Source organism: Contarinia nasturtii, unplaced genomic scaffold (genome assembly GCF_009176525.2).
Source record: "Contarinia nasturtii isolate CC-2019 unplaced genomic scaffold, AAFC_CNas_1.1 Cnas_scaffold_326, whole genome shotgun sequence".
Taxonomy (NCBI): Eukaryota; Metazoa; Arthropoda; class Insecta; order Diptera; family Cecidomyiidae; genus Contarinia; species Contarinia nasturtii.
This window is the reverse complement of record NW_022197681.1, coordinates 109,237-123,387: the sequence shown is the minus strand read 5'-3', so window position 1 is coordinate 123,387 and position 14,151 is coordinate 109,237. Positions and strand designations below refer to the sequence as shown.

The following is a 14,151-nucleotide window of genomic DNA, read 5'->3' as shown; positions in this document are numbered from 1 at the left end:
TTTCGACAATGTGTCATCCTCAGCGAGTACATTCAAACTAAGCAAAAACATTTTTATTAAAGTGTCGTAAGGTAGAGAGTGGAATGAGAAATGTGACAAAATTACAACAAATACTATAATGCTATTTGAAAAAACGTTCGACTGATTTAAATAACGGTGATCTGATCGGAGCGTCCATCGTATTGTTATTTATTTGAATAGAATTCTTGAAATTAAATTGGCAAAGTCATAAAGGTGCAATATACTTAAAACAAACTGTGTTTTATTTCAAAATCTTTGATATAATCTGGTAAATGTTAGAAGAAAAAAACTCTCCACATTTTGAACTCATTTGATTTTAAAAAATGTGTTACATTAGATATGCATGAAATGGGGGCATCACAAAAAGCTTAGAACCAATTTTTAAATGTAAAATGCATTGAATACGTTGATAAATTTCTTCAAAATAATATTCATCTTTAATTGTGAAAATCTTATCTTTTTCCTTTAACCTTTTTCATTAATTTATGAAAATACGCATACTTTAGCTGAACGTGCCTTAGATACCATGAACTTTGATGTGCTCAAGTCTCGACCAATTCGTATTATGTGGTCGCAACGGGATCCTTCATTACGTAAATCTGGTGTTGGAAATGTTTTCATAAAGAATTTGGATAAGAACATCGATAATAAAGCCATTTACGATACATTCTCGGCATTCGGGAACATTTTGAGCTGTAAAGTTGCTCAAGATGAAAAGGGAATGTCGAAAGGTTATGGATTCGTTCACTTCGAAACCGAAGAGGCTGCAAATACTTCGATTGAAAAGGTCAATGGTATGTCGACGATTACAACTACCAAATCTCAAATTGAAGCAATTTCTGAACATAAATGTTGTTGTGGTTATTGCTTAACAATTTTTTCATTATATGTTTGCGATTATTTCCCGATTATTTGTCGATTATTTTAAATTAATTCTTTTCTTTTGTGATTCTCCCCTTAGGAATGTTGCTTAGTGGGAAAAAGGTCTTCGTTGGCCGATTTATTCCACGCAAAGAGCGCGAAAAAGCTTTGGGCGAGAAAAACAAATTGTACACAAATGTTTATGTGAAAAACTTTGGTGATGAGCTCAATGATGAGACCTTGCGTGAAATGTTTGAAAAATTCGGCAAAATTACAAGCCATAAAGTCATGTCTAAAGACGATGGAAAATCACGAGGATTTGGTTTTGTTGCGTTCGAAAGCGCCGAAGCTGCCGAGAATGCAGTCAAAGCATTAAATGGAAAAGAATTGGGTGACGGAAAAGTTCTATACGTTGGCCGTGCTCAAAAAAAAATTGAGCGTCAACTCGAATTGAAACGCAAATTCGAAGAAATCAAAACAGAACGATTGAGTCGCTACCACGGTGTCAATTTATATGTTAAAAACTTGGACGACACAATTGATGACGAACGTTTGCGTCGCGAGTTTGATCCATTCGGTACAATCACATCAGCTAAAGTTATGATGGAAGATGGACGCTCGAAGGTAAGTTTCGAATATTTCTACTTCTACTTCTCTCATTAATCAAATGTGATAATTTTTGTTCTTAGCATTGTTTGTGTCGTGTTAATTTCGAATTTTTATCTATTTTGAATATTTAGGGATTCGGTTTCGTCTGTTTCTCAGACCCCCAAGAAGCCACTAAGGCTGTTACAGAAATGAACGGTAGAATTTGTGGTTCCAAACCACTGTACGTTGCATTGGCTCAACGCAAGGAAGAGCGTAAGGCTCACTTGGCTGCTCAGTACGTGAATCGCATCAACAATGTACGAATGCAACAACTTGGGCATATCTTCCAACCAAGTGGTGCTGGCGGCTATTTCGTGCCAACATTAGCTCCACCACAACGATTCTACGGACCACAGGTCACACATTTACGAAGTCAACCAAGATGGGCAACACAGCAACCAGTTCGTCAACAAGCCGGCGCTCAAAATGCTGATGTTAAAGTATTGCATCCAGCTGCAGGTGGATATCCAAATATCACCGGTGCCACAAATGCACAATATCGACAAGCACCAACTGCCGGTGTTAGACAACAAGCCCAAGGTGGCCAAAGTGCACAAGCTGCCGGAATCCGTAATTCAGCACGACCAATTACCGGACAACAGCAAGCAGTTCAGGTAAGCAATTCATTTACTATGATTTCAATGTCTTTCAGATAGTTGTTAATGCGATTAAATCTTATCGTCTAACCTTTTATTTTAAAGGGACGTCCAATGCCATCAGGTCCAGGTGTTCCACAGGCAAATCAAGCTCGTGCCGCCAACTATAAATACACAGCAAACATGCGTAATCCACCAACTCAAAATGTAGCAATGGTTCCACAGGCAGCTCCTGTACAAGCTGTCCATGTCAAGGGTTAGTTTTAATTTTGTTTCTGTTGCCTCAATGTTTTTAGTTCAAAATTTAAATTAATATTAAATTTATTGTATTTAATTTGAAAAAAATAGGTCAAGAGCCATTGACTGCATCAATGCTGGCTGCTGCTCAGCCAGCTGAACAAAAACAAATGCTAGGTGAACGTTTGTTCCCTATCATAGAATCGATGTATCCACAACTGGCCGGTAAAATCACCGGTATGTTACTTGAAATCGACAATTCTGAATTGTTGCATATGCTAGAGCACAACGATTCATTGAAGAACAAAGTCGATGAAGCTGTTGCCGTGCTTCAAGCTCATCAAGCCAAGCAAGCTGTTACATCTGGCGGAAAAATGGAATAAGTTTTACACAGTTCGCAAGCATATTTTGAAGCAGAACGACAACCAACAAATTGTTTCTTTTTCCTCTGTAGAACCAATTTATAATCGCAATAAAATACATTCCGTTGCGTTGACAAAATTAATAATGATAACAACAAAAGTACACACAAGATACCAAAATCAATTCTTACACACAATACAAAATTACTCTGTCCACTAAGTCCAACTCTACATAAAATTAGAGATAAAAGGAAAGAGACGTTTTTGCGAATACCATCAATAATTTGTGAAAAAAATTTTTTGATTCAACATTGTTTTTGATATATGGACAACCCCTGTCCAACATCATAGAACAATTTGAATTCAATGTTTCGAAATGGGTGCATTGAATACCATCAAAACATCATCAGGCGACTTTAATCAAGATAAAAAAAATCTTTATCCTTTATGCGATCCAATGAAATCGTAAAACATCCTTTTATTTTTTTCAAAAATTCAAACCAACCAATAAAATTATTATTTTATCTAAAAATTATCTGATTGAAATGAAAGCTCAACAAAAATGCAATTTATTTATCATTTTTCGTTTGTTACAATTTAATTTTGTAAACATTATCAATAAAAGGAAAACACAATGGAAGATTATAAAATCAATAAGAAAATAAAACACTCAAGAAAGGAATAAAACAAAACATCAGCAAAATAAAAAGTGAATAAAAGTTTAAGTTTAATTGAAAAATAAAAATAAAAAAATCCATCCAAAATCGATTGTAGATCGACCTTTGGAGAAAAAAAAATTGTAAAACATCAAAATTGTCCAAAAAAATGAGATGAAACATTGATTCAGCATAAAAAACTGCACGAATTAGAAAAGTTAAATAAGAAACAAAAAAAAACAAATAGGAATTCCTTTTTAAATAATTCGAAACCATCTCAAAGTTGCAAATGACTGAAAATAGTTATATCAAAAAAACACCATACCGTTCATAAAGAGAATAAAAGTTAAAAAAAAAATGAAAAAGATAAAAGTAAAAAAAAACATGAAACACGAAGGGACTAGAAGAGTAGAAAAATTTGTTGAAATAATCAAATGACAATGAATTTTCGATCATTTCATGTTACAACATTTTTCAACATTTTCAATTTTCCAGAATAGTCACATTTCTCTTTTTTTTTATTTTTTTCGTTAATTATTACAACTGTTTGTAACGTAAAATTTTTAAATTTGATAAATTTCTGTTCAATGTAACCTTTTTTCTTTTTTTTTCCAAAAAATAAATACACACGAACCACAATTCACATGAAGTTTGATTCAATGTTTTGAAATCTTACATTACAGGTATGTTTAACGTGTATATTCAGCTGTATTCCAGTATTTTCTACAAATTGTGTTTACATGATTTTTATATAAAAAATAATAATAATAAAATGCCGGGTTGAAATTCAAACATTCCCATTAATACACTCGTGTATGCTTTATGCCACGACATTTTCATTCGTTAGATGGATAATATTCAATTACGTATACAGACGTCTTGTTGCATGACGTTGTTGTTATTTTCTTCTCTCTATTTGCAGTGTACAAAGTGAAATTTCAGATTGTTTCATTGTCCGCGTGATATGAGATTGTCGCGTGAATGTGAACCACCTCAACAAAATCCAACGTGTATATGTATATGGAATGTTTTAATTGCGATATTATTTCAATTTTCAAGTAAAATGTAACTTTATCTATACATGTGCACGAAGCGCGACGATGACAAGCAACGTTGATAGTAGCGCCATTGTGCGGTTGCCAGCGAAACTAAAAAATAGCACAAATTTCGATCGCATAAATCAAAAATGGTACAAATTTGTGCCACCCAACATAAACTGTGGCAACCATAATGAAGTTGCTGCGTTGTCCAGCTGTCATTGTCGTCGTGCTTTGCATGTACATAGTTTATAGAATCCAATATTATTAATTTTTTAAAGAAGTTTTAAGAAATATTATCTATAAAATAAGTTAGTTCAATCAAAAGTATACCGATTGGAATTATATCGTATACCACATATTATAGTGTTTGTACATTAAGACAATCAAGAGAAAAATAACTTTGGAATTTTCATGTCATTCTTCATTCACCAATGTGCTGATTGCAATTGCATTCCAGTGTAAGTGGTGATTCCTATTTTATCGATATCATACGTTTGATAAACATCAAGCTGATTTCGATGAAACCAATCGTCGTCGGATTTTAGTTGACGTTTTCAATTTTGACGCAATATATACAAATATTTACTTAAAAAAAAATCACAAAATTTATTCTGATCAGTATCTGATGGTATGATATTTTTGTTCGGTGTTTATGTGACAGATTATGAATTTTTTTCTTAAACAAATAGCAGACTTTGCTGAAAATTTGTCGATGTTTGACAGTTCAATCCAGAATAATTAGAATTTTTGTTTTGGAATTATCATTCGTGTGGTAGTAAAATGGCATACTATTCCATTACTCTACCATTCCTGATCCATTCCTTCGATTCATTTTCCATTGATTAATTTCCATTTTTTCCATTCTTTTCTTCTGATCAACTCTTAGGTAGTAAAATGGAGTCAAAAGTTTTGGAAGTTGTAAAAGTTATTCGGACGTTATTAACATCAGCAAAAAATGGATTGCACATCCAAGAAATTATCGACGATTATAAACAAATAGAAGGAAAACCGATTCCATTAAATGCACTTGGATACAATACGTTGGAAGATTTTTTACGTGATACAAATCAATTTGCTTTAATCGAAACGAGACAAGGCACTATGGTAATTTCAAAACCGTTCAAAGATTTATACGCAAATCAATCGATACCGAATAGTCCCAGTAAGGGTAAAAAGAAAAGCATCATGATACCACCGCAACGAGCACTACGTTCAACAACTGAAAATCACTGGAACGTTACTGCCTATTCACAAGCCTATACAGAAATGCAAAACAGATCAGTAAAAAAAGCATTTACTCATCCGGCCAAATTATTGCAGGCGACTTACAGCAATAGCGGATTTTATCGACCTATTTTAAAGCAATCAAATATAAAACAAGTGCCAAGAGATGAATCTCAAAATTCCACAGCTAATGCTTTAGAGACCATAAGTAATTCGAACAATATAACACCGTCAGTAGCTCGTTCGTTCCAAATACGAGAGCAAAGTAATCATCAGAATAACGTGGTATCCAATACTGCAACACAGATTGACCGAATATCAAAAAAATCAATTGATTTACCATCATCAACAAAAACTAGTGTGCAATCACGCTTGGAGATTCAAAAAAATATTTTAATTGACGTACCAGATTCCGTTCCATCTCAAGCGACAACAGTACCACAATATAGTAGTTTAAATGGTTGTGAGAGTGATCAAAAGGTGAGAACAGTTTTTTTTGGGTTGATGAAGAAAACTTATTACTTACTAAAATGTATGCTTGTACTCCCCCAACAGATGAAAAACGTCGCATCGGAAAGTTTTGACATTCGTCCATTTATTCATGCAGTTACTGCATACTGTCGTCAAAAAGGATATGCAGAGCCGACGTACACATTCAGCAGAACAAAAGCACGAAAATTCACCTGCAAAGTAACTGTTGGAATGGCTATTTACGCCAGTTACCCAAACGAATTTAATACACAAGCAGAAGCTCAAGAAGAGGCATCCCGTATCGCATTTGAAAATATCAAAGAGATGGAATATCGTGAAAAATACCCCATATGCATGGATTCAAGTGCTGAAATTGCCAACAAGATCTTTGAATGCATAAGTGAAAATGGTGTTTTCTTGAAATTTATTCCACAACTTTTTCAGTGAGTTTTTTGCTATATTTTTGCTTGTTAGAAATAGATAGTGAAATAAATAAAAAAATAATTTCCAGGGAAAAATACGATGCCATTCTTCCTGATGGATGGATGGATGTTATTGAAAATAGTCGCCAGATGTTTTCAATTGCCAAAGATGCGTTGATGGATCGGGTGTATCCCAATATTACAAATCAAAAGAGTGATAACGACTCAGCCGAACAAAAGTTAAATGAACTGGAGGAATTGATCTTGCCATTCAATGAAAAGCATTGGAATGTTTTCATTACATCAGTCTCGTCAACCGTAGACATTTGGGGGCGACTTATTGGTGCTGAATACTCTGTAAGAGATTTTAAATACAAAAAATATTAGCATTATCACTTTATTTTGTCTTACCAGGCCAAATTGGATTCAATTTTGGATGATATTGAAACGGAATTAATAGCAGGTGGTTCAAAGACAATATGCAACAACTTGACAGTTGGTAAATATTGCTACATTACAAATCCAGATTGTTATCGTGTTCGTATTGAGAAAATCGATGAAAATCAGAAAATGGCTTTATGTTTCCTTATTGATTACGGTGATGAAGAATGGTGGGCTATAAATCAAATATACGAAGGCGATGCCAAATTATTTTCATTACCAGAGCAAGCAATTCGATTTAGCTTATTCAATTTGGAAGATTTTGCCGAGAATCGACACGCCAAGCAAGAAGTGGATGAGTTTTTAGCTGGTTAGTTCTAAGTGATTCTTTATAGTTTTAAAAGCATCAACATGTTTGTTCACTCCTTTCTATATCGAATTTTCTTAATCAATGGTTTTAGGAAAAACTCTAATCGCTGAAGTAAAGTCAACACAAGCCGAGTACTTGGCTCAATGCGAATCAAGCGTGGATGCTAAAATTAAGGCAGTTTTCTATGATACGACGTCCGATGAGGACGTACAGTTGAACAAAATGATTTTGGAAAAAATTTGCGAAAAAATTGAAACACCACAATTGCAACGTTCTAAATGGAATCCGGTTATTGTGTCGCATGTTAGCGATTCAGGCGATATTTATGTGCAATTATCTAGCGATAAAGGAAATACCGTTCATAACATCAAGCAGCTTATACATAGATTGACTCAAAATGGAATTAGCAATCAGTTTACACGTACAAAATCCACAAATAATGACTACACAGCAAATGATTTGTATTTAGTTCAAGAAACCAGCAATTTAAAATGGTATCGGGCAGCAATTTTACCAACCAAATCTACCAATAGCACAACAGAGCTATGCAAGTATGTAGATTACGGAATGACCAAAAATGTTCCATGCGAAAATATCTATCGTTTGGATTTATTGAGCGCTGCTCTCAATAAATATCCACATCAAGCAATCCATGTACGACTAAACGATGTTACCAATTATAATCCGAAGATTGTGGCCCGATTAAGAGGACTTTTGTGTTCTGGGGCACCCGTCCTTGCTCAAATTGCAAATTGCAGTTCGATGGTGCAAATGGTAAATATTTATGAAATAAATTTAAAAAAAATATTGCTGTTATGTTTGAACAATGTTGTACACAATGCTCATTGAACCCAAATAATATTATATTATTATTATTATTATCATAGTGGACGTTTTTTCTCTTTCAAAGAATCGTTTACAACTACAAAATTTCAAATTTAAGCAATGTTGTTCAATCTATTCCAAATTAATGTGGTCGTTGCTCTATTATACATAAATTCATTTTTATCGTTTGTAATTTTACTACTATTTTGTTATACTACTTGTATATATTTTTCTATGGATATTATCAAAACTCCGCAATTATAAGCATTTTTTCTGATCTACTCTAGGTAAATATTTGCAAACGCCTACCAGAAAATAATATTCTATGTAATATCAATGACACTATTCGAATGGAACAAGAAATCGAAAGGTAATGAGTTCTTAACATTTAACATAGAATTGAACTAAATTTACATTTTGTCAAAATCTACGATCAGTTCGCTTGATTTGCTGCTTGAAAGTGAAAATACAACGGTTATCCAACTTATGTCACCAAAAGAAAGTTTGGTAATTGGAAAAGCAGAATTCCGTTTATATCCGGAGCCACCACTCGATAAATACTTCAATGTGATTGTTGTGACAGCACCAAGTCCATCTAATTTTTTCGTAAGGCCTTGTCGAGAGGAAAGTGGATTTAAAGACATGATGTTATCACTACGGAGCTTTTGCGATAGTTTCAATCAAAAGATAAACATAAGTGATGTTCAAGTGAATCAATACTATGCTGGTCAACTTCAAGATGGTTATTTTTACAGGTATTTTTTTTTTAATTCACTGTGAAAATTGTACAATATTTTTTCGTAATTTATCAAAATTATTCAAAAACTCATTCCATGTTACAGAGTAAAGATCGAGAATATCTTACCAGCTGACACGGTGTGTGTTTACAAATGTGACTTTGGCGATATCAATTTTCTAAATACAGATGCATTGCGACCGCTTGGATCGGAGTTTAGAAAAATTCCACAGCTCGCAATTCCGGCAAAAATGCACGGTAAACATAACAAACAGTTCTTTTTGAACTTTCCCGCTAAAAAAAACCTTACATTCTTTCTAATAAATGTTTCCCCGTTTCAACACAGGCATTCAACCAAAAAATAATGTATGGAACAACGATGACAGGTAATATTATGAAAAAATTATATAAATATTTTTAAGAAATTCTCATTTGTACTATATTATTATTTGACAGTGCATTTTTCCAGAAGCTAACCGTGCAGAAACAATTTGCAACTGAGATCAAAGCCATTCGCAAGGAACCGAATCAAAACTACGTTTTGGAAGTGGTGCTAATTGATGTTTCGACTCCTCTCGTTGATATCAATATAAATGAAGAGTTGATTAAAAATCAACATGCTAATCGTCTTTAAGATTATTATAATAACATGTATACATTTAGGGTTCGTTCCCGAACAACGTGCGTTCTTTAAAATATACTTCATAAGCGCCATCTGTTTATAAAATACACAGGAGCGAACTAATATCAGATATGTTTTAAAATCAGCCATTGTTATACTTGACGCCGACGAATAAACTTCTCTCAGCTAAAAATGGTACGTATAAAAATAAAAAAAGTATTCAATATTTGACAATTTCTTTTTGTCTAGGCCTCAAACGTGAATGAGAATAAAAAGTTTGATGGATATATCGAAGGGATTAAAGAGTATAAACGCAAAAAAGAAGAAAGAATCGAAAATTTGGAGGATGAAATAAAAAAACTGCGAACCGAAATAACTAATTTGCAAACCGAAAATAACACTAAAAATGGGACCATTGGCACGTTGCAAACCGAAACGGCTAATTTGCGAACCGAAACGGCTAATTTGCGAACCGAAATAACTAATTTGCAAACCGAAAATAACACTAAAAATGGGACCATTGGCACGTTGCAAACCAAAACGACTAATTTGCAAACCGAACTGACTAATTTGAAGGGAGTCGTGCAAAATTTATTGGTTATGTACAACGTATGCACAGATAATGTGCCACCAATCATATGTGCATCAGATCAAAATCGGATGATACCAACGGCAATAGAATTTGTGTGTACCTCGAATGAATGCAGGTAAAATTTCCAATTGAAAGTAATTTTATTGGTTGTAAGAAATTGTATTTTATAGACGAGTTGGCAAGCGATCTGTAACCCAAGAATTTCAAACCGTTATAAAAAGTCTCCAGCCACCAGCCCAAAATATAAGAACTTTATAAAAAATAAATTGAAAAACCGTAATATAACCTTCAAACAAAAACAATTTTAACATTCTATCTAAAAAATGTTTCTCCGTTTCAACATAGGCATTCAACCAAAAAATAATGTATGGAACGACGACGACAGACAAATTTTTATTTATATTATATGTATTCCTCCAGAAGCTAACCGTGCAGAAACAGTTTGCTACTAAAATTAAAGCCATTCAGGGAACCGAATCAAAATCTACGTTTTGGACGTTTCGACTCTTCTCATTGATATCATTAAAAATCCACACGCTAAACGTTTTTAAGATTATTATAATAACATGTATACATTTAGGGTTCGTTTCTGAACAACGTGCGTTCTTTAAAATATACTTCAAAAGCATCATCTGTTTATGAAATATACTTTATAAAATATCATCAACAACAAATCAAACATATAAATAAATAAATAAATTTGTAAACATTTTATTCATGAAAAATGTCTTTATTGTAAGCTTCGAGCTCTTGTCTTATTTGTTTAATGATTAGTTCTTTAAAGTCTTCGCACAAATCGGGTGTGGACGGAATGTGTGACGGAAAAGATTGGTCAACAAAAACAACTGATACACTAGATTCATCTTGCAGCAAATAAACTAAAGTGTATAGGCATCGGTTTACGAATTAATGTTTAAAAATTCAAACTTCAATATTGAAGATTACAATGGCCACACTATTGTCAAAATAAACAAGCTCCAATACATTCATTTGTCGAAATGATTATTTATATAAGTTTTAATCATGGCTATGAATAAATTCATGCATTCTCGGAATGTTTATAATGTACCGGCCGATTTTGCGAAATTAGCAGAAGAATTTGAAGAATTCAGATTAATAGTCAAAACTGTAAGTGAGGCATTTCAATTTAAATAGCTGAACCGATGATGATAATAACTCTTTTTTTAAAATATATTTTCATTAGAATGAAAACGGAAAAGTTCATATTAATTTTAAAGATGAGAACGCAGTTAAAACACTCACAACATGTCTTTTAAAACGAGATTTTAATTTGGTCGTACATTTACCACCAAAGCAGTTGGTTCCAACGTTACCATTGCGCCTAAATTATATTTTATGGCTTGAAGATATTGTGAAAACATTTCGTTTTGAAAATGTGATTGGCCTCGATATCGGTGGGTATCTTAATTTTTAAATGATTATAATCAAAATATCGCCGCCGTGAGCTTTATTGCTGTTATGCCCAAAAATTAAATTCTTTAAAAACAATCAACAGTGAAACTAACGTTCATATTTTATCTATAACCTGCAATAATTACTAATAATTATTAATATTAATAAATTGTATACAGGTTGTGGTGCATCATGTATATATCCTTTGTTGGCAACCCGAATGAATTCAAATTGGCGAATGTTTGCCATTGAATTGAATGAAGAAAGTGTCAAGTATGCGCGAGATAATGTAAATAAAAATGGCTTAAGTGATCATATTCGAATCATCGAATGTGCTTCAAATGATGATCCACTTGATTTATTTCACCAACACAAGGATTGGGATAAATTTGATTTCACCATGTGTAAATATCCTCCACTTCCATTATATGTTTCCAATTATTTTGATCATTTGCTGATTATTTCTATTTTTTTCCCTAGGTAATCCGCCATTCTTTGAAGACGAACACGAATCAGACACCGTCAAAAAACGACAATCGGTTAAACGAAAGCCAGCAAATAATGCCAAAACAGGTATCTCATGTGAATTGACAACAGCAGGGGGTGAAGTTGAGTTTGTGAAGAAGATGATTAAAAGAAGCGGACAACTTAGGAATGTGGTGAACGTTTTTACGACAATGCTGGGTCACAAGACGAGTATGCAATCTATTTTAAAAGAATTGAAAGATCAAAGAATTACTAATGTATGCTGTAGTGAATTTTGCCAAGGATGGACAAAACGATGGAGTGTCGCTTGGACATTTCGAAATGACATACTTTTACGTAGAGTTCCAATCACTGGGCAAACACAACCGAAGCCACCTCATCGTTTTTTACCAAATGATATCGATGATCCAGATATTGCTACCAAAAAACTGTGGTAAGGGAAAAATCTAAACGCAATCTGCTGAATTGCTTTCTTACTGCATTTCTCACTAATCGATTTCAACTTATTGTTTTCTTCTTTCTTCAAAAATTTAGTCAAATTCTAAGTGAACTAACCGATGTCAAATTAACCAATCGCGAGAGAATCGAGTCTGGGCAACGGTTCCAGTTTATAGCGATTACTGATTCCTGGAAAAATCAAAGACGTAAACGTCGTCAACAGACTAGAGAACAACAAAAACCTGACAATAAAGAGGAAAAAGGAGTAGATCTAGAGATTATAAAGAAGCGAATCAAACTTGATCAAAGTCAAAACGAAGATCATGTGCAAGAGGCGGGGTATACTTACTTTAAAAATTACTATTCCATTATTGAAGAATTCTATCCATTCTTCCGATTATTTTTCCATTACATCCATTTCAAAAAATCACAATATCAAAATCTATTTAGTATGAAAGTAGTAAGGGTTTGATCACATATACACACATAAATTAAAATCAATTTGCAAATGAATTGAACGAAGCTGCGTTAGCAAACACTTTGCTGAAAAAAATTGAGATTTGATAGTAGTAATCATCGTTGGATACACACTATCGGATTAACGTTGTATCGACAACATGGCTCAGCACACGAAACAGAGATAGAGAGTGAAAGAGAGGGAGAGACTACTTGGCACATTGTGGTGAGTAGATTTGAATACATATCATGTTTGGTCACTGCGTTGGCATCACAAACACAAATCGCCTTCAATACAAAGCGATGTCACACCGTTCAGTTTAGTTTTGAAGCAAGAGCACCTTTCGTAACTAAGTTATTCAATTTTCATATTGCATACAAAAGCGCAGTAGCCGATTTTTGTATTGCATTTTTATTTTATTCAGTAAATGTGTCGTATGACATATACTATACCGCGAATCAACAATACAATGGTTGCAAGCAAACAATTGTTAAACATGATATACAAATCATTGTGTATGATACAGGATATTCCAATCAATGGTGATTTCAATCGGCTGCTCTTTTCAATCGTGCTGCCCATTTACGACAACGGGCACATTAAATGAATATCCTCCTCGGCCGTCTCCCGTAGCATACTCCGTCTAAGTGTAATTTACGTGTGTGAGTAATTGTCGTTTGGTTTCATTCATTGTAGACCGATTGATATATTAATGGTGATATTTTTTTTCTTTCCATTATTTTTTAATTGATATAGGTAGTGGCCTTGGCACCAAGTGCTATTCTATAGTAAGCATTTTGTTTTTCTTTTTCTTCCACAGCAGAACGCGATTCACAACACTACTACCAAATCTCAAATTAAAGCAATGTTGTTGCAAGTGTGTGACGTTGCTCTTAAACTATACATATTTGATGTTTCCATTACTTCCATTACTTCCATTACTTCCATTACGTTCCATTACATATTGATTAATTTTCATTATTTCCATTCTTTTTTTGTGATTAACCCTAGGCAAGAAGAGGTCATGATGAACAGATACTCAAGTCCTCATTTACATATTGATGTTACCGTGGAGTTAAAGACTCTTAGCGAATTTAAAGCCATCGTCGAAGTTAAACTGACCTATCTTAATGGCATTGGCGGTGTAAATGGAGTCTACGAGCTACTACAGTTTATTCAAAATAAGTGGTGAACTTGCATATTTTATAAAAAGAAGTGCAATCAAACTACTTTACTATGCTACTCCATTATTATATTTAATAAATATTATTTATGAATGCAAATTATAATAAG

General features: G+C 33.5%; 3 protein-coding genes across 6 annotated transcripts; all 3 read left to right on the top strand.

The window, feature by feature from the left end:
- Positions 1-502: 502 nt before the first annotated feature.
- On the top strand, positions 503-3,638 carry LOC116337893 (polyadenylate-binding protein; the record flags this gene model as incomplete). The annotated part of the gene is made up of 5 exons (XM_031762839.1): positions 503-815; positions 983-1,506; positions 1,623-2,144; positions 2,232-2,382; positions 2,475-3,638. Coding segments are annotated over 5 exons (1,782 nt in total), but the record flags the coding sequence as incomplete, so codon positions are not given.
- Positions 3,639-4,646: 1,008 nt separating this feature from the next.
- LOC116337882 (tudor domain-containing protein 7A-like) lies at positions 4,647-10,778 on the top strand. Of its 4 annotated transcripts, none has more exons than XM_031762819.1 (14): positions 4,647-4,879; positions 5,308-6,125; positions 6,201-6,559; positions 6,628-6,895; positions 6,953-7,289; positions 7,381-8,063; positions 8,402-8,484; positions 8,552-8,869; positions 8,957-9,108; positions 9,197-9,230; positions 9,301-9,667; positions 9,722-10,179; positions 10,235-10,340; positions 10,410-10,778. In XM_031762819.1, exons 2-11 carry the CDS (start codon positions 5,316-5,318, stop codon positions 9,482-9,484), a joined length of 3,228 nt encoding a protein of 1,075 aa, XP_031618679.1. In that variant the 5' UTR covers positions 4,647-4,879; positions 5,308-5,315; the 3' UTR covers positions 9,485-9,667; positions 9,722-10,179; positions 10,235-10,340; positions 10,410-10,778. The 4 variants fall into 4 exon arrangements, with proteins under 4 accessions (XP_031618679.1, XP_031618678.1, XP_031618680.1 ...); XM_031762818.1 differs by having other exon boundaries at positions 9,197-9,236; positions 9,307-9,667; XM_031762820.1 differs by lacking the exon at positions 10,235-10,340 and having other exon boundaries at positions 9,197-9,236; positions 9,307-9,667.
- A 279-nt stretch (positions 10,779-11,057) lies between these two features.
- On the top strand, positions 11,058-14,141 carry LOC116337892 (U6 small nuclear RNA (adenine-(43)-N(6))-methyltransferase). Its single transcript, XM_031762838.1, has 6 exons — positions 11,058-11,192; positions 11,269-11,479; positions 11,657-11,881; positions 11,958-12,396; positions 12,498-12,740; positions 13,870-14,141. The coding sequence occupies exons 1-6, from the start codon at positions 11,088-11,090 to the stop codon at positions 14,048-14,050; spliced, it is 1,404 nt and encodes a 467-aa protein (XP_031618698.1). The 5' UTR covers positions 11,058-11,087; the 3' UTR covers positions 14,051-14,141.
- The last annotated feature ends 10 nt before the right edge of the window (positions 14,142-14,151 follow it).

Coding starts and splice junctions, on each gene's coding strand:
- LOC116337882 (XM_031762819.1), top strand. CDS start 5,316: ATGGAGTCAAAAGTTTTGGAAGTTGTAAAAGTTATTCGGACGTTATTA. Junction 6,126..6,200: donor GTTGTGAGAGTGATCAAAAG/GTGAGAACAGTT, acceptor CTCCCCCAACAG/ATGAAAAACGTCGCATCGGA. Junction 9,109..9,196: donor AATTCCGGCAAAAATGCACG/GTAAACATAACA, acceptor GTTTCAACACAG/GCATTCAACCAAAAAATAAT.
- LOC116337892 (XM_031762838.1), top strand. CDS start 11,088: ATGGCTATGAATAAATTCATGCATTCTCGGAATGTTTATAATGTACCG. Junction 11,882..11,957: donor TAAATTTGATTTCACCATGT/GTAAATATCCTC, acceptor TTTTTTCCCTAG/GTAATCCGCCATTCTTTGAA. Junction 12,741..13,869: donor GATCATGTGCAAGAGGCGGG/GTATACTTACTT, acceptor GATTAACCCTAG/GCAAGAAGAGGTCATGATGA.